Source organism: Cyprinodon tularosa, unplaced genomic scaffold, assembly GCF_016077235.1.
Source record: "Cyprinodon tularosa strain WSP-4 unplaced genomic scaffold, ASM1607723v1 ctg152, whole genome shotgun sequence".
Taxonomy (NCBI): Eukaryota; Metazoa; Chordata; class Actinopteri; order Cyprinodontiformes; family Cyprinodontidae; genus Cyprinodon; species Cyprinodon tularosa.
The window spans coordinates 555,273-580,138 of NW_024038354.1; the positions used below are offsets into that span (position 1 = coordinate 555,273).

General features: G+C 40.6%; 1 protein-coding gene across 2 annotated transcripts in view; it reads right to left on the reverse strand.

Moving 5' to 3' along the window:
- Nucleotides 1–20,811, reverse strand: part of ip6k1 (inositol hexakisphosphate kinase 1) — a 36,809-nt gene extending 15,998 nt beyond the window's left edge. The window contains exons 1-5 of one of the 2 annotated variants that reach the window (XM_038279694.1): nucleotides 20,690–20,810; nucleotides 20,496–20,547; nucleotides 4,832–5,078; nucleotides 4,590–4,735; nucleotides 4,383–4,509 (exon numbers count right to left, since the gene is read on the reverse strand). In XM_038279694.1, coding sequence (XP_038135622.1) covers nucleotides 4,383–4,509; nucleotides 4,590–4,706 — 244 coding nt within the window. In that variant the 5' untranslated portion in view covers nucleotides 4,707–4,735; nucleotides 4,832–5,078; nucleotides 20,496–20,547; nucleotides 20,690–20,810. Of the gene's footprint in view, nucleotides 1–4,382; nucleotides 4,510–4,589; nucleotides 4,736–4,831; nucleotides 5,079–20,495; nucleotides 20,548–20,689 lie in introns of both variants that reach the window. The other variant, XM_038279693.1, reaches the window with a different exon arrangement.
- Nucleotides 20,812–24,866: the final 4,055 nt, after the last annotated feature.

Below are 24,866 nucleotides of genomic sequence, written 5' to 3' on the forward strand. Positions count from 1 at the left end.
GGGACAGCAGGGACCAACCTAGGACCAGACAAGGGACAGCCAAGGGACAGACAAGGGACAGCCGAGGACCAACCTAGGACCAGACAAGGGACAGCCAAGGGACAGCCAAGGGACAGCAAAGACCAGCCGAGGACCAGACAAGGACCAGCCAAGGGACAGACAAGGAACAGACAAGGCCCATCAAAGAAAGAGGGGAAATTTTGAATAGCTACTACTGTATGGATGATGTTCCATTGATGTTGTATAAACAGTTTCACTAAGCAGGTGTTCCCCAGGGCTCTGTATCTGACATCCTTCTTTTCAGTTACATCTTCAGCAAACACATTTTCATTGTTATGCAGACGAACCACCGACTCTACATTAGCTCCCAACCAAGTTCCTGTTTTTCCATCTACTTTCCTGTCAGACAGAGATTAGGTCATGGTTCTCGTCTAATTCTTTCAAGCTTAACAGCAAGCGAATTGTTGGCCTAGCTGAATATTCCCTTTAACAATTCCCTTTAACGACCCCCCTTTCAGAGACATAGACAGGTATGGGGCATTGCAGGCTTACAAAGAACCCAATCGACCCCCATTCCAAAGGGGGGGACCCGTTCATCCGTTTCTATTTGCATGTTTTCTAAACTAAAACCAGGCTTTGTTGGGCTGCTGGATAAAACCTGGAACTCAACGCTATTTCTGACATTTTGAATTGAAAAAGCTTCCTGGATGGAAGAGAAACGTCTTTAAACTTGAAAACTAAATCCAGTGGATTGATTTTAATTTTTTGGAACGACGATGACCTGGATGACTGGGAATCTGCACCAGCAGATTTCTGCTGTTTTTGCTTTTTCACACATTTTATTGTCACAGATGTCCTAAGTTTTCTAATCATTAAGGGTAAAAGCTCAGATAGATCATCCCCTCTTTGAGCAGAACTATTTATAACCTACTCTACCAGCCATTAAAGGGCCTCTGGGTTTGTCTCTCCATCATCAGGTTGTCAGATACATCCTGCATGAAGCTGCTGATGGAGAACAGAGCTGTTGCTTCCTTCCCTCTCCCTGTCATTCTGCCTCTCCACCCTAACAGGGTTTTAATGCAAGCTGTAGACATATTACTGGACCACAGACAGCTGGATCTCCCTCCAGGCCAAAGACGTCATTAATAAATGAAGGAAAATGAATTAAATTCTGTTCTCTTTTCAAAAGTTTAATAAGTTTATCAGATGTTTAACTTAGGTTTGTGCTGCAAAGGAGCAAACAATGGCTGCCTTCACTGGCTTATTCCCTGTACATCATTCTGCTTCATTCTATCTCTATTCTCCCACTCTGCAGAATCTGTTAGTTCAATCTCTAACGTTCTGCTCTCTCTGCTTTTCCTCATAGTAGCTTCATCTGGTCTGTTCCTGTTTGGCTGTGACTCCATCCTGGAGAGAAATATCAGCTGTACTGCTGCCATCAACACCTTTGTTTCTAGATGTTGGATCTTGGCCTGTTTTCCAGTGTAGTCCTGTTTCTCTGACTGTGACTAACTGGATGTGCTCTCTTCATCCTCTGACATGGGAGCTGGCTCGGAGCTCGTCTGCCTGGCTGTGTGTTTCCTGGACGGGGCCGCCTGTGGAGCTGGTTGACAGTTGCCTTTTGTATCTATGCTTCTTTTTCTATGTCTGCTTCTGTCTCCTTGAACCCCAGTGGGCCTCAGCAGATGGCCGCTCACACTGAGCCTGGTTCTGCTGGAGGTTTCTTCCTGTTCAAAGGGAGTTTTTCCTCTCCACTGTCGCTACAAGCATGCTTAGTGTGAGGGATTGCTGAAGAGTCAATGAGTCGATGCAATCAGCTGGTTTTCCTTAGATAGAAAACTTTTAATCAATCTGACTGGATGATCTGGTGAACTGGAAAGTGTCTTGAGATGACATGTGCTGTTGATTGGCGCTATAGAAATAAACTGAAATGGGCATCATTGTTCAGCTGGAGTCCGGAGCCACAGATGTTCAGTCATACTTTAATGATGTGATGTCACAGCCTGGGCTAAGAGGACCTTCAGCTCCGGCTCCCACATAGCAAAAAATGTATATCTGAATAAGTCTTTATTCTAAAAAAAAAAGTCAATTTTTTCTTGAATTGAGGAGCAAAGTGAGAAACTTTGCCAATGAAACAAGACAATTTACATTAAAAATCAGAAAAATCAATTGCATTGTCTTATTTCAAGTGCATAATATAAAATTTTCTTATTTTCAGAGTAAAAATATTAATTCCACTGGCAAATCATCTTATTTACCTGCTCAAATTAAAAGTAAATACACTCAATTTAAGAAAATTTTACTTATTTCTCAAGTGGTTTTGCAGTGCAGTGTCCAGTCGGCTCTTTGGCTTCATCCAAAACATTCAGAACATTTTTTCAAAGCAGAGGAAAAAGGAAACATGTTTTCCGGTCTGTGCTTCATCGGTATAGTGGAGGATGATCTGTTTCAGGTGGATCATCAAAATAAGTCAGAGGCCACGACCTAACCTAATTTAAAACTTTTATAAATTACTGCATGTTGTGCAGTAGTTTGTCCTGTTAATACGGTAAAGCCCTGGGGAGCGTCCGGCTCCAGGCTGCACGTGATCCAAATGAGCCAATGAGCTGCTGTCAGTCTGGGTTGCTGCTGCTGCTACTTTTAGACACAGCAGGCAAACCTGTGGCAAGCCGGGCGATGGGAAAGAAGGAGAAGACCATGAGAAAAAGAGAGCAGAGAAAGTGTGGACTGCTGGAAGAACTGCGGTGAACTGGTGAAAGAAAAGTGAAATGGTGCTCAAAGATGACCCTGAACATTTAGAGGATGTTTGGCTCAACCTGCTGCTGTGAAGCAGGATTCTCCACCATGAACAGAATCAATAATAAATCTGGATCCAGGCTCAGAATGAGCTCCTTGATATGTGCTTTAGAATGGCTTAGTCTCCGGTTAAACCCAGGTTTAAAGCCTTGCAGGGCAGCATAAAGCCCACTGCCAACATTAAGACAGAAAAAAGAAAGAAAATAACAAACCATCAGTTCAGGGGTTTGAGAAAATATGGGAATCAGGAAATTGTCTTTATAGACAAAATGTAAACAATTGTGGTTCTCAACAAAAAAACACTTTTCTATTTTTTTATATATTTATGTATAAATTCAATGTATTACATGAATGCATAAATACCTTATTTTATTTCAGTGTTAAATTCTGTTTAAAGTAACGGATTATAATTAAATATCTCTCTGGACCTTTACTGGATGTTAATTTTCTTTATTTAGACCCTGATGATTTTTAAATGCCCATTTTCACTTACCGGCGGTGAATCTGACATGATGGAAAAATTACAAATCTCCTTCTGGAAAGTGAGCTTGAATGAGCGATGCAAACAGCAACTTTTGAAGTCGTAGGGACGCGACTGTTCAAAACGTCGCATTTCTGAATTCTCCCGAGTGGTGCCCGACTTTAGACGAGTGAATAAAGTGAATGTGATTGGTTTAAATCAAGGGGGCGGGATTGTTGTGGCGGAAGGTTCTAAAGCAAGTTTGGTTGTGGCCGGTTTGTTGGAAGCATCTTGCTAACCAGTTAGCAACTTAGTGCTAGTAGGTTCCCAATGGGAAATTCCACTGGGACCAAGTAGCACTAAATTGGTGACTTAGAAACGACGCTGTCAAGGAACGCTATGGACAGAGGAAACATGCAAGAGGAGGAGAGTTTGGTGTCGGAGGTCGTGGATGAAGCTCCTCCGTCATCCATTTTTATTTAGAGGAGGAAAGCGGGGACGAAGATGTTGTGGAAGAGGACGCCAGGGCGGCAGAAGCTTGGTTTGGTGTAGAAGGCTTCCAGCCGTACATGTTTGAGCCCTTGCCTCGCAACGCTGCCAGTTCTGTTAGCTCTACGCCTGCTGAAGACACAGACGTCCATCCCCGTGAACACTGGGACGCAACTCAATGGGAAAGGAAAGGATTCTGATTTCAACCGCTGCGTATATTACTGCGACACATGAATCAAGATGCTATGACCGAAAACATGTGATTGACAGATGACCGTTGGTATATGATTGGCTGAATTTAGTTTTTGGCCAAATTTTAAGACAGGATTTTTTTTTTTAATAGAAATTTTCTGAATGATTTGACATTTACATATGATTTCCCTACGACTTTAAACAGAGCGTGCACGAGGAGAAATAGGCTCGTGCACGCTCTTGCATTCGTTTAACCGGTGTTCCCTCTCAGGAGCGGGTACAGGGTAGTGCATGTGCATTTTTTTAAAGTGGAGTGGGCAGGTCTTTTCAAAAATTTGGGAAAATCCTCCACTATTGACATTCTGTTTTGAGCAGCTAATGGTGTCGGCCATGTTGTTCAGAGAGTCTCTTTCTGGGTGCTTCCTGGTTCTGATCGGAGACCCACCTTTATACTCCGGGGTGAACTCCTTCATCTCAGGAGGCAGAGACTCGTAGAAGCGCTGCTCTCTGCTGATCAAAGGTTTGCACACAGTGTGGTCATCGTAGCGCATCATGCTGGTGTGCCCCCCCACCTGCAACACACACACATGCATTAAAAACCTGCCAGGATTTGTTTCCCACATCTCAGCCTCTTTGCTCCATCTGGACCCACCTGGTGGATGAAGGGCTCCAGAGAAACGCCTCCACCTCCTGGTTTGGGTAAAGCCCCGCCCCCTGCCCCCGCCCCCTGCTGCTTGCTGTCCATGTTGTTGGTTTGAGGGAGGCACATGGCTCCTGGCGGACGCACCGCGCTTCCTCCTACCGAGAGAAAAACAGAGGTGATGATGATAAAGAGGAATATCTACCGTTATAAATGTTACAAACAACAAAGAACCCATGAGGTTCCACTCTTACCCTGAACATGGGCCCTGTTGTGCAGTGATGGGGAGGGGGGGGCGCAGGGCACCACGGGCTGCTGGGAGCGCACGCCGGCCCCAGGGGGAGGCGGCGCCAGACCGAATAGCCACCTGACAAAGCGTCCAATGGGAGTCCTATCCACCGCAGACAGAAAAGCGATGTGGTGCGGTGGGGGGGAGGGGCAACGGAAGCGGGGGAGCGGCAGGAGACGCAGGGTGTTGGTTGGTCAGGGGGTCAGCGCTCACTGCAAACAGAGGAGAGGACAGACGGCAGCTTTTCAGTGATGTTTGTTCACTTTCAAACATCAGGAGGCCGATGGTGGATCCATGAGGAGCTGCAGCCTGGAGGAAACGACCAGCTGGTTCCAACATGACCTCTGTCCTGATTATAGGAAGGATGTGGGCTTGACCAGAGGTGGACATTTCCTTAGGAAGACGTGAGATCATTGTTAGCTACAATATTATGTTTCAGAGGTCAATTCAAACAATCAGAAAGTCTGATGCTACGTTCAGTTAAAACGCCATCAATGAAGCTTCAGCTGCTTCATCTCTGATGCTTTGATCCACATCAAGGTCAGACGTCCAGTAAAGTGAGTTAAGATGCGTCTGATGCTTCTGCTGCTCATGTTTTCAATGCCAGAGAGCGGCTTTGCTATATTTGCTATGATCAGCGGGTAAAAAGTAGTTTTAAAAGGGAAAAGGCCAGAAGTTCAATGGCAAATCCTCCCTCTTTAAGTTGGCGATCCAACGACCAACCCGTCCGTGGAGGATCAGGAATCAGAAAGGTGGAATAACTCTTTATTTTTCACTTTTACCCGATGTATTCCAGCATCCAGCTGCCATGCACGTGGGCATTGTCAGTTTCACTATAGCTCTGGTGAATTTCAATGGTGAAGTCCTCTGGAAATCTTCAATAATTGTTGTTGATTGCAGATGTGTCTAGTAGTTCCCATTGATTTAGCTTGTAAAGCGGGGAGAATGGCGCTAGGCTTACCGCACCGTGACGTCACTGCTGGAAGATGGCAGGAGGGAGGGGCTACTATATTTGGGTGAAAATGGACGCTCCCCGACTCGGTGATCGCCATGAAAATGATTGTTTTTATTTTTTTTTACTGATTAATGCTGATTTCAATAAATTACCGCGAACGTATTAGTTGTGCAGTAGTGTTCTTTGACAAACATGGATGCCTCCAATAAAGCACATTCACATGAAAATTACTCAATTAAAACATCATTTATTTAATTCAAAATCCTGTTACTTTTGAAGTTATTTACAACCTTTCCCTGCCATATGCCGATTCCCAACTGGCATACCACTGTTGGCTACCTATACGGCACTGGGACTTGATCAACAGCTGATACTGCACCATGACGTCACAAACCAGTAGGTGGCAGTAGTGTTCTTTGACCAACATGGATGCCTCCAGTAAAGCACATTCACATGAAAATTACTCTGAATTAAAAACACTGATCATTTATTGAACAGGATGGAATAACTTCAGATTTAAAGAACTTTCAGAAGTTTGGATTCTGAATATTGAGCGGACTTTTCCTTTAAGCCCATTTGTACACCCTGGCGTTTACTGCAGTTTGAGATTCATCTATTGAGATTTTATGTTTTTTCTCTTAAGGTGGAATTCCTGGCGCCCGTAGAGTCCTGATGCCGACTCTGCGCCTCACACTACACCTTGAGTTTGCAGGAGGTGAAGCGTTCAGGGCCACATGAGGTAAACGTGCGTGTGAACGGAGGGGGGTGATCGACCAGCATGTCATCGCAGTGGGAAATGCTTTCAGGCTTGTCTCATCACACGCTGCAAAAGTATAACCGCAGCGGAAACAAAAACTTATCAGATCTTCAGTCGCCGTGTAACCTTGACCAAGCGAGGGCCTCGTATGCAGGCGCTGTGTCCAGACCAGCGCACACAGTTTTCCCATGAGCAAAGGGTTTCACTCAGAGAAGCAGACTGTAAACATCAGGTCACATCTGCTCTGGGATCAGCATAACCTCTGAGACTCTCCACAGCCGCCACTCCAGCAAATGTGCCTCCAAGGAGCCGCAGTTTCCTCATTTTTTGGCGAAACCGTCCGCTAAACCAAACAGGTCTAATAGTTAAGTTTTGCTTCTAAAAAGCTGAACAGAAATGTTACCACCTTTATATCGACAATTTAAACTTAAGGCAATAACATCTCTGCAGGCAATCTGTGCTTGACATGGGAGCAGGATGGTCTGTCCCTGTATGATGGGGACAAGCAATGCAGCTTCAAAGCTTTCACTGCAAAAACGGATTGAAAATTATCTATCTGCCTTTTATTTGAGCAGGAAAATATGATGATCTACCAACAGAAAATACAATAAAAACATAAATAATTAACACATCCCTATTTTCTACTATGGTTGTTACCATACTAAAATTTCAAACTTAATATGGATATTCAGAAGAATATTTTTATTTTACTTGCATGTTGATAGAAATCTAAAAAAAAATCTATCTGAAAAAAAAAAAAAAAAGTTTACAGATTTTAAAATTTTATTTCAATTTAGTATTGGAAAAAAGTCAGAATTCGGACTTTAATCTCAGAATTCTGACTTTTTTCTCAGAATTCGGACTTTAATTTCAGAATTCTGACTTTTTTCTCAGAATTCGGACTTTAATCTCAGAATTTTGGATCTTAATGTAGATGGGCACCATGAAGGAAGAGATGTGGAGCACTCAGCTTCACTGACAAAGATGTGAGTTGTTTAAGGTGGGCGGCCAGTGAATTAGGCAACTTTTTACGTGCCTGAGGGATCTCCTCATTAATGGAGGAGCAGAAGGTCATTAAAACAAGAGAGCTAGTCTATAAAACAGACATGGCTATGGCTTGATGCTAACATGTTTGTTAGCTGTCAGAATTCTGAGAAAAATGTCAGAATTCTGAGATTAAAGTCAGAATTCTGACTTTTTTCCAATACTAAAATAAATTTTTTTTTAAATCAGTAAACTTTTTTTTCTTTTTTTTTTTCGACTGGCCCTAAGATTGCCTTTATTTGAGGTCATGAAAGAGGATTTCCTCTTTCATGACCTCAAATAAAGGCATGAAGAATATTTTACTAACATGAAAACTCACGTTTTTAACTCAACATGGAGCCTGTTTAATCAACAGGATCACAGGTTCTATTAGGTAAATAAGTCGGCCAATAAATGCGAAATGCAGTGGCGGTTCTAGACCAAATGTACCAGGGGGGCCAGGAGGGGGCCAGCGTGTTTTTATGGGGGCCCAGAAAAGCATGAAATAAAAAACAGGATAGCTGCATGAAGTGAGACTTCTATTCAGTTAAGTTTCATTAAAATTCTAAATGTCTTTTTAGGTGAATATACATTCAGAATATTGAAATTTTACATATTTATGACTTAATTTAAGTTGAAATTACAGTTTTCTATAAAATCTGAATTAGAGTTTAAGAAAAACTGTTAAATTCAGCTGTAAAAATTTTGATTATGTTATTAATTTGTTTTGAAAAAAACATTTAGCAGATGAAAACTAGGATCATATCTCAATCCCACTGAAGCCATCACCTTATTTAAAAAAAAAATAGTTAATCAAATACAATTTGTAAAGAAAACAAATTAAATATAGATCCAAAGGATCTTTCAGTAACCATGCTTGTTGCAGGGCAGATCATCTTTAGAAATTCTTTGTGTTATGTTTTCAGTACAGGGGCCATAACAGGGGCCAGGACATTATCTACAGGGGCCCTGGCCCCCGTTGGCCCCTGTCTAGAACCGCCCATAGCCAAATGAGAGCAAAACACAGTGGACAGAAACATCCAGTTCACCAAAGCCGGGCAGCCACTGTGCCATATTTTCAATGGTTGCATGCAGCTACAGCTCACACCGTACGATGAAACCTCAGGGTTTAAAAGTTCTCAGCGCACCATGTTTGTTCTCACACTTTCCGACCCAACGCTCTGATGCGATCAACCTGCTCACACTGTACGTCTAAAAACCAGGTGGGACTCGGCTCCGCGGTGAGATGGAGTCGACTGAATTTCAAACGCATTTGATTTTCTCCCGACTTTACGATTCCTGATGGGGAGGTGGTCGTTAGAGGCTGATCGCCCCTCGTTACCCCCTGTTCACTACACCACGCACCATCAGGCTGAAAGTCGGCCTGATGTCCGGCTTAGGGGACGATATGAAAGATGACAGCCATGTCTTCCTGGATGCACAGTTCTCATTAGGGGTGTAAATAATAAACGTTTTGTATCGATGCATCGATCCAACAGCCGACGATACGATGCATCGACACATCCGCAAGAGAATGGAATCATGTTTTTTTTTTTTTCTCCGGTCTGTTTTTATCCATTTGCTCCTGGGCGTAATTCTCCCTCCCGTGCTGCGGTGGCGCTAAACCTATTTTGCCCTCCTACCTCGCTTCCTGGTTATACTCTTACAGCAGTGTGTTGCAGTGAGCTTCACACAGACATTTTTAAATTATGCTCAGTATTGAAGCGTGGTCTGAGCTACACACTGTGGGTCTAGATACGGCCGAGGCGGCGAGGAAGTGGGGACGAGTTTAGTCCGACGACGGAGTGACATGAGGGCCAAAAAGAGCGAAGATCCAGCTGGAAAAAGGGTCCCAGCGTTCTTGTGCACCCCGCTCTTCTAGCGGGTCAAACTTCATGAGTTGTTTTCTGCAATTTCTGTCTGTAGCACTGTCTGCGGTCAGCTACAATTTGGGAGAGGTGCAACGGAGCGTCTCTCAAGGGGGCGGGATGTCTGGAGCCGAGGTATTGCATTGCACTCATTGCACCGATTCTGTGCTGTATTTTTTGATGTAACTTTTCTACTTCTGTTATTTGCTATTGTTTAAAAAAAATGCATAACGATATTACAGCTTTCATTGATTTATTTCAAACTTGAAACTTTGTTTAGCCTGTAAGGTGCAAAAAAAAAAAAAAATATTTACTGATTAATCGAATCGTATCATGGTGTATTCTTGAGTATCGAATATAATCAAATCGTTGGGTCAGGAAATCGATACTGAATCGAATCGCCATGATGGATGTGATTTACACCCCTAGTTCTCATCATGGAACTGAAACCCCCCCCTGAAACACAAACTAGGCATCATCAGAGCCCCCCCAGACATGATCAGAAACTATTCCCACCACCACCAGAGGAAGGTTAGAGAACTCATCAGGACATCCCTGAAGAACTGCGGTTATCCCAGATGGGCTTTACTAAAAACCAACAAGAAGAGGTCTGCTGAGAGGGAAGAAAACAGAAGAAGGAACATCGTCATCATGTGTTGCTGGAGTGACCAGACCCGTTTTTCATCATTCTATCTCTATTCTCCCACTCTGCAGAATCTGTTAGTTCAATCTCTAACGTTCTGCTCTCTCTGCTTTTTCTCATAGTAGCTTCATCTGGTCTGTTCCTGTTTGGCTGTGACTCCATCCTGGAGAGAAATATCAGCTGTGCTGCTGCCATCAACACCTTTGTTTATAGATGTTGGAGCTTGGCCTGTTTTACAGTTGCCTTTTGTATCTATGCTTCTTTTTCTATGTCTGCTTCTGTCTCCTTGAACCCCAGTGGGCCTCAGCAGATGGCCGCTCACACTGAGCCTGGTTCTGCTGGAGGTTTCTTCCTGTTCAAAGGGAGTTTTTCCTCCCCACTGTCGCTACCAGCAAACACCAGATACCGCACCGTGACGTCACAAACCAGTAGGTGGCAGTAGTGTTCTTTGACAAACATGGATGCCTCCAGTAAAGCACATTCACATGAAAATTACTCTGAATTAAAAACACTGATGATTTATTGAACAGGATGGAATCATTTCACATTTAAAGAACTTTCAGAAGATTGAATTCTGAATATGAGCGGACTTTTCCTTTAAATCTCTCTGTTCACCAATCACACACAAACAAGCAGAGGTAAAAACACCGTCATATCTAATCTGCCCCGGTGTCCTTCTAGGTACAACCTGAGCAGACAGCCAATCAGCTTAGAGGATCAGTCTCAGCATATCTTACATCATCAGCTGCAGCTCAACGATGCTGACGGACTGATTAGGCTCCTATTTGGCTCAGCCTGATCCTTCAACAAGCTACACATGAGGGAGCCAATCCGGGGCTTCTAGGAACATTTGAGTGGAGGTGGATGGTTTTACAGTGTTTGGAGCATTTTCTCCTCTCAGGACAAACCAGTAGTTCTTCCATGATTATCTTCTTTAGAAATAAAACACCAAGAATCGGTTAAATTCTCTCTTCCACTCTTTGGTCACAAAATTTCTCTCTTTTGGAGAAACCTTCACGGTTTCATCCAGATTCCATCGCAGCAGAGACGGTTTTCTGTTGGGGTCAGACTGATGCGGTCCAGTGGTTTAGGCGAGGAGCTGCAGGTGCTCAGCGCTGCAAAGACAAACGGTACATTAAACCAAAAGCAGAGGAACAACTTTCCCCCCTCAACTCTTTTTTTGGATGAAGCAGGAACAGTTTGACGTCACGTTAAAGGAAATGACAAAAAGCAGGACTAATGCAGGGGACAGCTTTATCACTCAGGACAGATACCAAGACGTTACGACTTCAGTCTGGAGCCTAATACATGATATTTTCCAGACTTCAGCCGACTAAATGTTTCCTCTTTATGTTGCTCCAAGAAAACTTTATCGGATAAAAGAAGAAATATGAGAGGAGTGTTTAGAATGACTTCATAAAGATCTGATTACAATGATGAGGCAACGTCTCTCTTAGGGAATCAGATTTGAATCTTCCACAGCCAGGGGCGGATTTAGGAAATTTGGGGCCCTAGGCAAAGGCAGGCAGGGGGCCCTCTGAATGGAGAAGACATCAAACAGACCCATTCTACAGATAGAGAAATGTTAATAGAATAGACATCCATCATCTGTTCTAGGTTGTGTCCCTCTCTTCTTGTCCCTTTTTTTTCTTGTTTTCCTCTCTATGTTTTGTACTCAGCTGACTTTTCATGCTGTCTCTAAAGGAATAGAAGATTTTTTCCAAGCACTAAGCTCACTTAGCTGATTGCTCCTTCCTGTGTTTCCAAAAAGGCCAAAGTAAATAACCCAGTCCTTCTTTTCACTGTAGACAAGCCATGATCTGCTTCTCTGTTCTCCATTTTTCATTTGGATGAAATAATAGCTGCATGAATCATGACAGCAGACAAGATAGAGGAGAGCAGGAGGCGGGGTAACCAATCTACTCGCTCTGGAGAGCAGAGTTCGCTGCTTTTAGATGTTGTCTCCAAAGTCTCCAGTAGCAGAAAAAGTCTCTAGATTTGGCGCTAGGAGCTTTTTAGAAATCAAAGTTCTAGAGGGGTCTGAAAAGTGGCTAAATATAGCGACTAAAGCGCTAAGTTAGCAACACTGCTCTTTGCATGGTTTGTTTTCAAATGGTTTGCTGCTGTCTGTTTGGACCTTTCTGAACATGTGCAGCAAATGGACTGATCCAATATGGTGGACACTGAAGGGGGGGGCTGAGACACACTTAATATTATCAGCGTTCTGATGGCATTTTAGCCAAAGGATTTTTATCAAAAACATAATTAATGTGCACAAATAAGGAATAGTTGTATTAACCATACATGGAAACAGAGTTTTATGGGGCCCCCTGGAACTTGGGGCCCTAGGCAACTGCCTAGTATTGCCTAAAACAGCAGGTTTAGATACAGCAGCGGTCAAAGAGACGCTTCAGCGTCAGAGCTGAGCAGCATCCAATCTGCAAAGGACGGCATGGGAGCAGCGTTTCTATTTCCAGTTGGAAGCTTTAATGATCTGCAGGTCCGTGATTTATTTGACACCTTGGGTCATTTAGGGACGGGCGACACGGCTCAGGACTTTATCACATGTTTACTGCGCCAACAATGAAAGTTCCCAAACTCCCAGTCTGTTTATACGGAGTCACATGTAGATGTTTGCCAATTAACGTGATAAAAAGATTTGTTCCTTGTCAGCTCATACATGCACATGAAATCGGATGCTCCATCTGTACAGATACAACTTTAGTGGTCACGAATACAAGTTAAAAAGTTAAATCTTTGCAACAATTTTAACCATCCAACAAATGTATTTCTGAAAGAAATAAAATCACAACCCAAACATGAATGTCCTCCTTTGATGAGCTGAACCAGATCAGAGATCTAAGCTATCTCATCTAGAGAACCTCAGCAGCTCTCAATAAGGAAAACCAAAAATAAACTTACCAATCTCTGTTTATAAATCAAACAATGGACAGCAGCTGGCACAGACTTACAGGTGGTATGTCTACATACATAATATTAAAAAGTTACATTTTTAAATGTCATCCACTGACAAAGGTTCCAGAAAAAGCTTAAAGTCGTAGGGAAGCGGCTGTTCCAACCGTTGCATTTCTGAATTCTCCCGATTTTTGCCCGACTTTATAAAAGTGAATAAAGGGAATGTGATTGGTCGATTATAAAGGGGGCGGGATTGTTGTGGCGGAAGGCTTGCAAGCTTTTTGGTTGTGGCCACTTAGCAGCTTATTGCTAGCAGGTTCCAATAGGAAATTCCATTGGGACCAAGTAGCACTAAATTGGTGACTTAGAAACGACGCTGTCAAGGAACGCTATGGACAGAGGAAACATGCAAGAGGAGGAGAGTTTAGTGTCGGAGGTCGTGGATGAGTCTCCTCCGTCATCCATTTTTTATTTAGAGGAGGAAAGCGGGGAGGAAGATGTTGTGGAAGAGGACGCCAGGGCGGCAGAAGCTTGGTTTGGTGTAGAAGGCTTCCAGCCGTACATGATTGAGCCCTTGCCTCGCAACGCTGCCAGTTCTGTTAGCTCTACGCCTGCTGAAGACACAGACGTCCATCCCCGTGAACACTGGGACGCAACTCAATGGGAAAGGAAAGGATTCTGATTTCAACCATTGCGTATATTAGCTGCTACACATGAATCAAGATGATAAAAATTTGATTGACAGATGACCGTTGGTATATGATTGGCCGAATTTAGGTGTTCAGGCTGACGTAGAACTAACTGGCCTGCAGAAGATAACGGAAAAACAAAAAACAGACAATATGGTCTGATAAAGAGAACATTTATATACATGTTTAAGCCAGAATGATTTGACACTTGAATATGATTTCCCTTTGACTTTAAGACTTAAAAGCAACAAAACAAAAAAGGACACAGAAAGAAAGAAAGATAGATTTTGTAAACAGTCTAGGAAATAATATGAAATCAGGTGTCAATAAACCTTTAAAAATCACAAAGTACAACAAAACAAAACAAACAAAGCCATAAAAGAAAACACAGCTGCTGCCATGTCCCCTGACACAACCCAACAGCTGCTGAGTGAGACGTATACAGAGAAGCAGGAGGACAATGTGTCCCCCTAACCTTCGCCTGGAGAGAAGACAGACCGCATCAGCTAACACACACACACACACGTTTGTTCTGCTATGTGTAGTGAGGACCACTTGTTGACTTCCATTGATTTTCAGTCATTTTCAACCCTTTCTATTCCTTAACTCTAAACCTAACCATTAGCAATGCATACCTCACCCTAACCCAACTGACACCTTAGCTCTAAATTCAATTCTATTCAGTTTATTTCTATAGCTCCAATTCACATCATGTCATCTCAGGTCACTTTCCAGTTCACCAGATCATCCAGTCAGATTGATTCAAAGTTTTCTATCTAAGGAAAACCAGCTGATTGCATCGACTCATTGACTCTTCAGCAATCCCTCACACTAAGCATGCTGGTAGCGACAGTGGAGAGGAAAAACTCCCTTTGAACAGGAAGAACAGCCAGGCAGACGAGCTCCGAGCCAGCTCCCATGTCAGAGGATGAAGAGAGCACATCCAGTTAGTCACAGTCAGAGAAACAGGGCTACACTGGAAAACAGATTCTGCAGAGTGGGGGAATAGAGATAGAATGAAGCAGAATGATGAGAATCCTAACCATTAGCTAAATACCTTGTGAGGACCAGCAAAATTTCCTCACTTTACAACAACTGATCCTCACTGTGATGGTGAAAGTGGAAAAACAGACCTCACTCTGATGCCTAGACACATGTGGGCTCCTCAGAGCTGGGCCAGAAACCGCAGCACCATGCAGGTCGTCTGTCTTCTAAAGGACAAACCTCCACAGGGTTAGGTGTAAAGTTACGATACCAATTTATTAGGACTACAGCTCTACATTTTGTAGTTTTGAAATGTTTGAAATAAACAAGAAATATGGAAAAAATATGATTTGATTGAAAGATTCATTTAGATCCCTCCCTTGCAGGCTCCTAGTCCACAAGTCATACTTAGTAATTCTGTGATCTAAAGCAATTGAGCTAAACTAATGAACAACATTTATCTGTGATTGGATGACTGCGTTTCTGCTGCCTTTCAATAGGAGAGACAGATCCGGGTTTACTGTCCGACAGCAGCTAATGCACCATACGTTCACTGTGTTTCAGATTCCAGAGGAGTGTTTAACATTAGCTTTTATTAGCGCTTATTTTGCAAACCAATTAATCTGTCTTTTTTTCCTTTTTTTTGATTAACTGTTTAATAATTGGATAGCTAAACGTTCCTTAAACAAGACTTTATATTAAATTAAACCAGATAAAACTAAAACTTTTCCACATGAGGAGTTCAAGGTAGAGAATATTGACAGAAAAAAAATAGTTTTTTAATCTTAAATGCAAAATGTTATACTGTAATAATACAGGGTTCCTACAGCATAAGGCAAGTTAAATTCAAGACTTTTTAAGACTTTTTAATGCCACTTTAAATAACAATTTAAGACCAAATTCACAAGAAACGCAAGAAAAACCTGCTTGCAACAACTTAACCCAAATGTTTATTTTAACATAAACCACTGCACTAATGTTTCAAATTTTGAAAAGCTTCCCATACAGGAAGAAAGCTAAAAACACACAAATGACAAATATATTTGAACAATTATTTAACTGAATTCACAAACTTTGTTTTAGCAGGGAACAAAACAAATCAGTTTTAAAGCCCCAACATAACCAGTGCTAAGTCTTTTTTGCAGCTATTTTTCTTTGTATGGTTTTCCTAGTATGTTTGATTTGGTGATAAGTGGAGGCGTTGCAGAGACAAGGGTGGAACTAAACTGAGAAATACCGGCTGTTTCTCTGTAACTCCATTTTGACGCTTTGTGTTTCGTGCTTCGCATGTGCGACTCCACTGCCTTAATTCCCATCGTTCTGAGCTTGAATGACTTCTTGCTCCAAATCCACTGAGCCTCATGTATGTTCCCTGGTTTTATCCATGGAGAAAACTCTTGGCTGGAGACAATTTTGGTTACATTTACACTTGCTCATATTTTCCAGACAAAAAGTTAATGGTGCATCTCCCAAATGTCCCGGCCGCAACAACGCCTTATTGGTTCCGCTATCGGGACAGAACCAATAATGGAGAAGTTTTTTGTTTTTTTTTTATAAAAAAAGAAAAAAAAATTGTCAATTTTTACGTTTTATTTAGATTACAAAAATAAATCGTAATAAAAATAATCCTATTTATGATGTTTTAAAAATTAAGACCTACGAAAGACTGATTTAAAACATTTTAATACCAATTAAGGCCTTAGTTTTATTTGGAAGAATTCAATGCCTTTTAAGACTTTTTAAGGACCTGCAGGAACCCTGTAATAATATAATGTAATACTGCTATATGAGGGTCTTTTTTGAAAATATTATCTATATTCCAGTTAACTATTGATTGATAACTAAATTAGTTTATGATTATTTCAATACTCAATTAATCTGATTGTTTCAGCCCTACTTTGTATATAATTTGTTGCATGCAGCAATAAATAACAGCAACTTTAATTAAAGATGCACATTATTAATGAAAGAATGAATACAAAGTGATAATTGGTCTTCTTGATCAACTAATGATTAACTGATGCGCAGCAAGAAGTTATTTTTTACAATATGCTGAATTTTAAAAAATGTCATTAAATTTAACTATTTATTGTTCCAGTTGTGTTAAACACTGAATGAATAAACATAAAAATGTTTATTTTTTTTTTTACATATTACTAAATTGATTTATAAGATAAAACAAAGAGGAACCTATTAGGTTTAGTTTTGCAGCTAATTATTATTTTTTAAATTCATCGATTAATAATCGGATAGCCAAAGAGATTTTTTTAAAAATTAAACCAGGTGAAACTAAAACTTTTCCAATTGAGGAGTTCTGGATAGAACATATTGACAGATAAAAATGTTTTTTTTATTTTAAATGCCACATGTTTATATATTTTATTACAATTTTGCTATAATTACTGCTCTAAGTGTGTTTCTCCATCAGCTAAAGGAATGTTTTAGAGTCTCTATACTCCAGTTAACGATTAATCAATGACTAAATTAGTTTACAATGATTTCAATAATCGATTAATCATGATTAATTAAATTTTTTCAGCCCTAATTAGAGGTCAGAGGTCACACAGCTGCCAGCGACGGGTTAGAGCAGCTTTAACTGCCGGTGGGCAGGGAGCTAAATGCCGATTGTTAGCGCGTCAAACCGTGTTTGGAAAACACGCGTTAACCCGATACTTTCAGTGGGAAAAAGGCTTTAGACACATTAATCAATAGCCTCAATAACTTCTTAATACCCCTTTTCAGACATAATATATTTTACAGATAATATAACAATTGATTGTATTTCATTTTTACATTTAGAGAATTGTCTTAAAAAACAACAACAAATCAACCCACAGCGAAGAACACCGACTTCTGTCCAAATCTCTGGGCCATCGGATTTTCTCCTGCTACGTATCAGAGATGCAGTGATATGAAAATCTGGACCAATACTGATATTTGATAATCACTTCTCTGTTATAGCCAATAACCAATATTAACTAATATATACATTCCCTCGCCTTTTCAAAAGACACCATCGGAACAGCTGACATTGCTTGTCTCTAAAACTTTAAACCAATCTGACTGGATAGTCTGGTTGAACTGGAAAGTGCCTTCATATGACGTGATGTGAATCGGAGCTATAGAAATACAGCAAATAGAGATTGTTTCAGTTCAAACATCCATCAAACATCACTGTCACATGACCAATCCCCTCCTACTCCAGAAACAAAGGGCATCATGACAGCAATAAGTAGCTGTTAATATGGGCCCAGTTTAAATGATGGGATGGAGACGGACATTAATGTGAACGTATCAGTTTGGATTATGTGGAGTGGACAGAAAGGAGCATAGTTACATTATTTGACCTTTTTTAGTAAGTAGAAAGTAAATAATGTCTATTTCTATAGCACCTTTCACAGACATGGAGGTCACAAAGTGCTTCACAAAATTAAAATACAAACACAGTCAGAAAACACATGATCATAAAGCAACCCTTAATCTACTGGAATTAAACTGCTTTCTTAAACAAATATAATTTCAGTTAAAAACATCAACAGAATCAAGGAAGCGTAATGAAAGTGGGAGATCGTTCCTGAAAGGAGCGATCTCCCCTGGTCCTGTAACGCGTAGGAGGAAACAGGTTCAGGTCCTGAGACCTCTGCCTCCCGGGGGGGGGGGTAGTATAAGGACACAGCAGGTCTCTGATGTAGGAGGGAGGCTGACCGTGGAAGGCCCTGAAGGTCAGAACCAGGATTTTAAACTGGAACCAAAAACAGACTGGGAGCCGATGAAGAGCTTTTAGAATCGGCATAATATGAGCCCTTCTGTTGGTACGAGTCAGTGACCTGAACCCGCTGAGGACGAGACGACTCCTTTCTTTGGACATGAGAAAAGACTGTTACAGTAGTCTAAACGGGAAACCAAAAAGGCGTGGATAATCATTTTACATTTATACACCAGTAGCTAACATTGCTTACATACCTGGCTGCGCCCTGCTGGTGTATTTATTTGCTATTTTTAAGTGTTACGCTTTGTTCTTGCTCAGGTTATTAGTAATAAAAAGCCCTTTTTGTATATTTACAAAAAAAAAAGGACGAACAGTACTGAGCATTTGCACACGGGGCAAAGAAGGAAGTAGCCTACTGCAGCTAAGCCAGCTAGCATCTCCCAGGGAAGTGTGGAGCTAACAAAGTGAAGTCTGAGATATGGAGTGAAGAAAAACATTAGATTCTAAGAGGTTTCACAACAAACATTCACAATGCAGCTCTAGACGAGCTTTGAATGTGGTGATGTCATCAATATGCTTCTCTTCCAACTGAGCCAGATTTAATCTGCTTGCTCCCTTTCTCCCCGAGTCCAGACTGTCCTGGGTTCTTATCAAGAACATGCTTGGTGAGAACCGGAGTCCGTACTGGCGTTCTTGTGAATTGAGAAAAGGCCTAAACTCTTACAAGAAGATAAAACATTATAACACTATTTATCTTTCATACAAATTATCTAAATAAAATAAAAGAACTTGTTATATCCGTTGCATTTCTGTTTTCTCCCGAGTGGTGCCCGATTTCACACGAGTGATTAAAGGGAATGTGATTGGTCGATTATCAAGGGGGCTGGATCGTTGTGGCAGAAGGTTCGCAAGAAAGTTTGGTTGTGGCCGGTTTGTCGGAAGCATGTTGCTAACCAGTTAGCAACTTATTGCTAGTAGGTTCCCAATGGGAAATTCCATTGGGACCAAGTAGCACTAAATTGGTGACTTAGAAACGACGCTGTCAAGGAACGCTATGGACAGAGGAAACATGCAAGAGGAGGAGAGTTTAGTGTCGGAGGTCATGGATGAGTCTCCTCCGTCATCCATTTTTTATTTAGAGGAGGAAAGCGGGGACGAAGATGTTGTGGAAGAGGACGCCAGGGCGGCAGAAGCTTGGTTTGGTGTAGAAGGCTTCCAGCCGTACATGTTTGAGCCCTTGCCTCGCAACGCTGCCAGTTCTGTTAGCTCTACGCCTGCTGAAGACACAGACGTCCATCCCCGTGAACACTGGGACGGAACTCAATGGGAAAGGAAAGGATTCTTATTTCAACCGCTGCGTATATTAGCTGCTACATGAATCAAGATGCTATGACCGAAAACATTTGATTGACAGATGATCGTTGATATATGATTGGCTGAATTTAGGTGTTCAGGCTGACGTAGAACTAACTGGCCTGCAGAAGATAATGAAAAAAAAAACACTGATATTTTTAAAATAGAAATTTTCTAAATGCTGGGATGATAAAAAGTACATTAATATACATGTTTAAGTCAAAATAATTTGACATTTGGATGTGATTTCACTACGACTTTATCTATGTTATGATTGTGTTTACATATCTAGTTATATAAAATCCATTGATAAAGTGGCAAATGTAGACTTTACACTAATTATGGCACCAAAACCAACAACATCCAAGTAAACACTGATAGATTAATTAATTTAATCTATCAGTTTTATAGATCACTGGATCTATAAAACTGTCAAATAAATAAATACCTCTGAGCTGGGCTGAGTCCCCAGGAGCTAAAACCTTTTACTAATGCCTCTGGTCTTTAGTAAAAACCATTTCTACAGAGCTAGCTTCTTTACACAAATAACCACAGTTTGTAAATAACATCAGATGGCAGCGACAGGAGGACTTCCTGTCATCTTCCATGTTTATACAGGAAGCTAGCAGTTAGCATTGGCCAGCTTCTTGACCTTAGCCTGACAACCAGCAGCGGAAATAAGTCGAGTTATTTTAGTCTGTAAAAGGTCTAAAATTCAAAATGAAACATCACCTCTTTTTTATGGCCTCGCGCTTCGTGTTCCAGGCCGCTGTGAGCCTCGGAGCTGCCCGGGAAACAGTGCCGTTAAACGGACTCTACTCTGCGGTAGGTAGCATTGCTGCTAGCGGGGGCTGGCTAACATAACGGCTTGACGTTACGCAGCCTCCCCGGTTAGATTGCACCAAGCTGTCACAATAACAACACACCTTTAGGATCACGGAACGCACGCGGACCTTCCCGTGGAAGTGACGGAGGAGAGGCGGCGCAGAGCGGAGGAGCTCATGGATCTTCATCCTCGTTGATCAAACTCATCACTGAGCATTTTACAGTCTTCTTCTTCTTCTTATTGAGTTTTATTGGCGGTTGGCAAAAAACGTTAGGTGAGCATTACCGCCACCAACTGGTATGGAGTGTGGACTACATGGCAGAGAAAAAAAAAAAACTATATCCTATTATACAACCTAATCTGTTTCAAAAATTCAAATATAACCCGATATCCTCTGCTTCCTGATTCTTTCTGCAATAAATCTACAATGTCAAGTTTCATTTTCATGTCACTAAGTTTCCTTATTAACCTTTTTCTCTGTATCGAATATTTACTACAATTTAAAATGACATGTTCCACAGTCTCATCTTCCCCACAGTCACATTTCCCTGTCTGATGTTTCCCTATCAAAAATAACGATCTGTTCAATCCAGTGTGTCCTATTCTAAGTCGAGAAATAATAATCTCTTCTCTCCTGTTCCTTTCTGATCTTCTCATTGGTCCAATTCTCTTTTGTATTTTATAAAGCCACCTTCCTTTCTTTTCTTCATTCCATAACTTTTGCCACCTCTCTTTTGCTTTTTGTTTAATTATACCCTTTATTTCTGTTATACCAAAACTAACATTAATGTCTACCCTTAACTTATTGGTACTCTCCTTAGCCATCCTGTCTGCCCTTTCATTTCCTTTTATCTCGTTATGTGCCGGAACCCACACAAAATGTACCACTAGCCCCATCATATTTATTCTGTAAAGTGTTTGTTGTATTTCAAGTAATATATCTGGTCTACTGACTGACTGATTATTTTGCAAACTGATTAATGACGAACTGGAATCTGAGCAAATGATAGATTTTAATGGTCTTACCTCTTCCACCCATTGAACTGCTAAAAGCAAAGCTAGCATTTCACCGGTATATACTGAAACTCCATCACTAATCCTTTTTCCAACATTAATATGAAACTGTGGTATAATGAATGCTATCCCTACCCTATTAGCTGTATTTTTTGATGCATCTGTATATATTTGTATATAATTATAATAGTTATTTAAGTGTTCTTGTACTATAAATTTATTCATAATATGATATTTATCTTTTTCCTTCTTTTCTAATAATGAGAGATCAACTTTAGCATCAGGAAGTATCCAAGGTGGAATTGCTGTTATTGGAACTGTCTGACATATAGCTAACTGATTTAAATTAATTTCATTAACTTTAGTGTTTATTACCCATCCAAAGCTCTTTAATTGTTTCTTTTCCTTTTCCCATCCAGGTTTAAGCACCTCTAATGTTGGATGATCCTTCCTTTGTCCCTGTAAATTTGACCAGTAGTTTAAAGATAATTGATCTCTTCTAATTTTAAGTGGCATTTCTCCCATTTCAACCTGTAATGCTGCTGTTGAAGAAGTTCTAAAAGCGCCTGTACATATTCTTAAAGCCTGATGTTGAAGGCTATTTAACTTATGGAGGTTTGTATCTGCTGCTGAGTTATAAACTATACATCCATAGTCAAGGACGGACCTGATTAACCCAGTATAAATAGCTTTTAATGATTTTCTATCAGCTCCCCACTCTGTTCCAACTAAACACCTCATTATATTTATTACCTTCCTACATTTATCGATTATATTCTTAATGTGTACACCCCATGTCATTCTTTCATCAAACCACATCCCGACATTTTACAGTCTGGCTTCAACAAGATTGTTTAGATTTTACAGTTCATTAATATGATTCCGGCGCTCTGGCGCCACCTACAGTCTGTAGGGGAAGGAACGCCGGACGACGGTCCTGGAGGGCGGCCATCTTGGATCAGACCACAGTTCAGGCAGCTGCTGTCAGAATCAACAGGAGGCGTCTTAGATCTCATTTTAATCACATGAAAGTCAGAAATAATATTACAATAATCTCTTACATGTCACAACCCTTTAAAAGACCAAAGAAAATTTAAAAATTAACTTTCAGTTGGATTAAACATATTTATTCATACAACATTTTTTTATTATTACATTATAAGATTATGTTTTACAAATATTATTCATTAATACAGTATATTATTACTACTCAGTATTTTTAAGAATTGCTCTTTGATAATGAGTATTATGATCCAGGGAGGAGGAAATTTGTTGTAATCTGATTCACAAAAGAGAGTTTTTATTTTGTTTTTATGAATACATTTTTAGTTCATTTTATTTTACATTATGTAATTGTCAAGAATTTGTTGTAAAATCGTAGTGAATGGTAAATTTATATTGTGTCTAACTAAAGGCTTTTGTCCTTATAAGGTTGTCTAAACTGTTTCTAAAACCCTTTTTCAAATTATGTTTTTTATCATTAATTATGCATATGTGAACATTTGTCCTTTAATATAATTAATATAATAATCAGTTCATATATACTTATATACTATATAGCATTTCTAGAACTTGTTTTGGTCTTTTAAGTGGTTGTAACATGTAATAAATTATTGTAATATTGTCTCTGACTCCTCTTTCCTGAGATCTAAGGCGCCTCATTCATTCTGACAGCAGATGTCTGAACTGTGGTCCGATCCAAGATGGCTGCTCCCTAGGCACGTCGTCCAGCATCTAATGACGCGTCTACGTAAATAATGTCTGTGCTCAAAACACAACGCAGTAAAGAAAACGCACCTTTAGGGCATTAAAAACCTATGTCCTAAAAACGAGGAGATTATTGTTTTGACTCAAAACAAATCAAAATTACCCAAACGCCATATTTGTTACAGGGGGGTTTAAAATCATAAACGCGACCTTAAATTTAAAAAGGATGATTTCAGATTTTATGACCATGACTCAATCTAATATGCTTTATTCTTTCATGCGTATTATTCTGTATTTCGTTTGAATTTTAAGCACCATGTAGAGAAAAAGATACAGCATATATGAAATAAACCGGTAGATTATATTTCTATAATTTTACAACCCCGTTAGCTTTACTATATCATAAAATCCGAGTGGCCCCAAACGCACCGTCATCGAATTTAAACTTCCCAAAATACAGACATGTGATTGGTCAGTCATTTTAAACTCAGCGTGGATTAGCCAATCAGTAACACGTTTGTTACCGTGCGTAGCAACGAACGTTGACAACCGCTTTCTACAGTGGTTTGTTACCTGAAAGCGACCATTTAGCGTGGATTTAGCTATGAAATCTCACCCACCGGTTGATTATTTTATATTTTTCTAAACTTGTCCGTAACTCCACTGCTTTACCGGTTCGTAGGCCTCGACATGAACCTCGGGTAAGTCTGCTGTTCAGCCGCTAGCTAAGCTTAAACCCGGACTGTGGCTGGGAATTACACTTTGTCAATGTTTATTTATATTAATCAGTGTAAGCACACTCTTTTCTTCTCGATGAAAACATTGGTTTTATTTGAAAAAAACAAAAAGGGTTAATCGTATCGGTGTAGCAGGTGTTGCACCATATATTATGACCCGAGGGGGGCTGCTGCGGATTGTTTTTACCAGTCTACTGTCTTCTAATCCTCCTTTTTATAGCGAAAATAATTAAAAATTGTTTTCAGCAAAGGGATAAACAAAAACACACATTTTCCTGATATTGTTTAAATTAGTTAAGAATCCAGAAACATACAATCAGTGGGTCGCGTTTTAGAGATCTTGGAGCAGCTAATGTTGCAAAAATCCCTCTGCTGATGCTTCCCAGGTCCTCAGTAATTCCCTCTGGAAACGTTTTGCACATTTTTTAGTTATTAAAGTAGTGAGAATCAAAGACTGGTCCAGTCTGGGGTTCAGTGATCCTTTGGTGATTTTTTTTTTTTATTGGACTTTATGGGAGAACAGGTAAACAGAACCACCTGTTCTTTCCTCTGTTCTCCTGTAAAGGTGTTGAGATGATAGCAGGAAGGAATCAACTCTGTTGCTGCATTGTAGGTTGTTGGAGAACAGAAGACCTCACTTGTTCAGCCAGGCCAACAATTCCCTCTAACGACCCCCCTTTCAGAGACATAGACAGGTATGGGGCATTGCAGGCTAACAAAGAAGCCAAACGACCCCCATTCCAAGGGGGGGGGGCCCGTTCATCCGTTTCTATTTGCATGTTTTCTAAACTAAAACCAGGCTTTGTTGGGCTGCTGGAT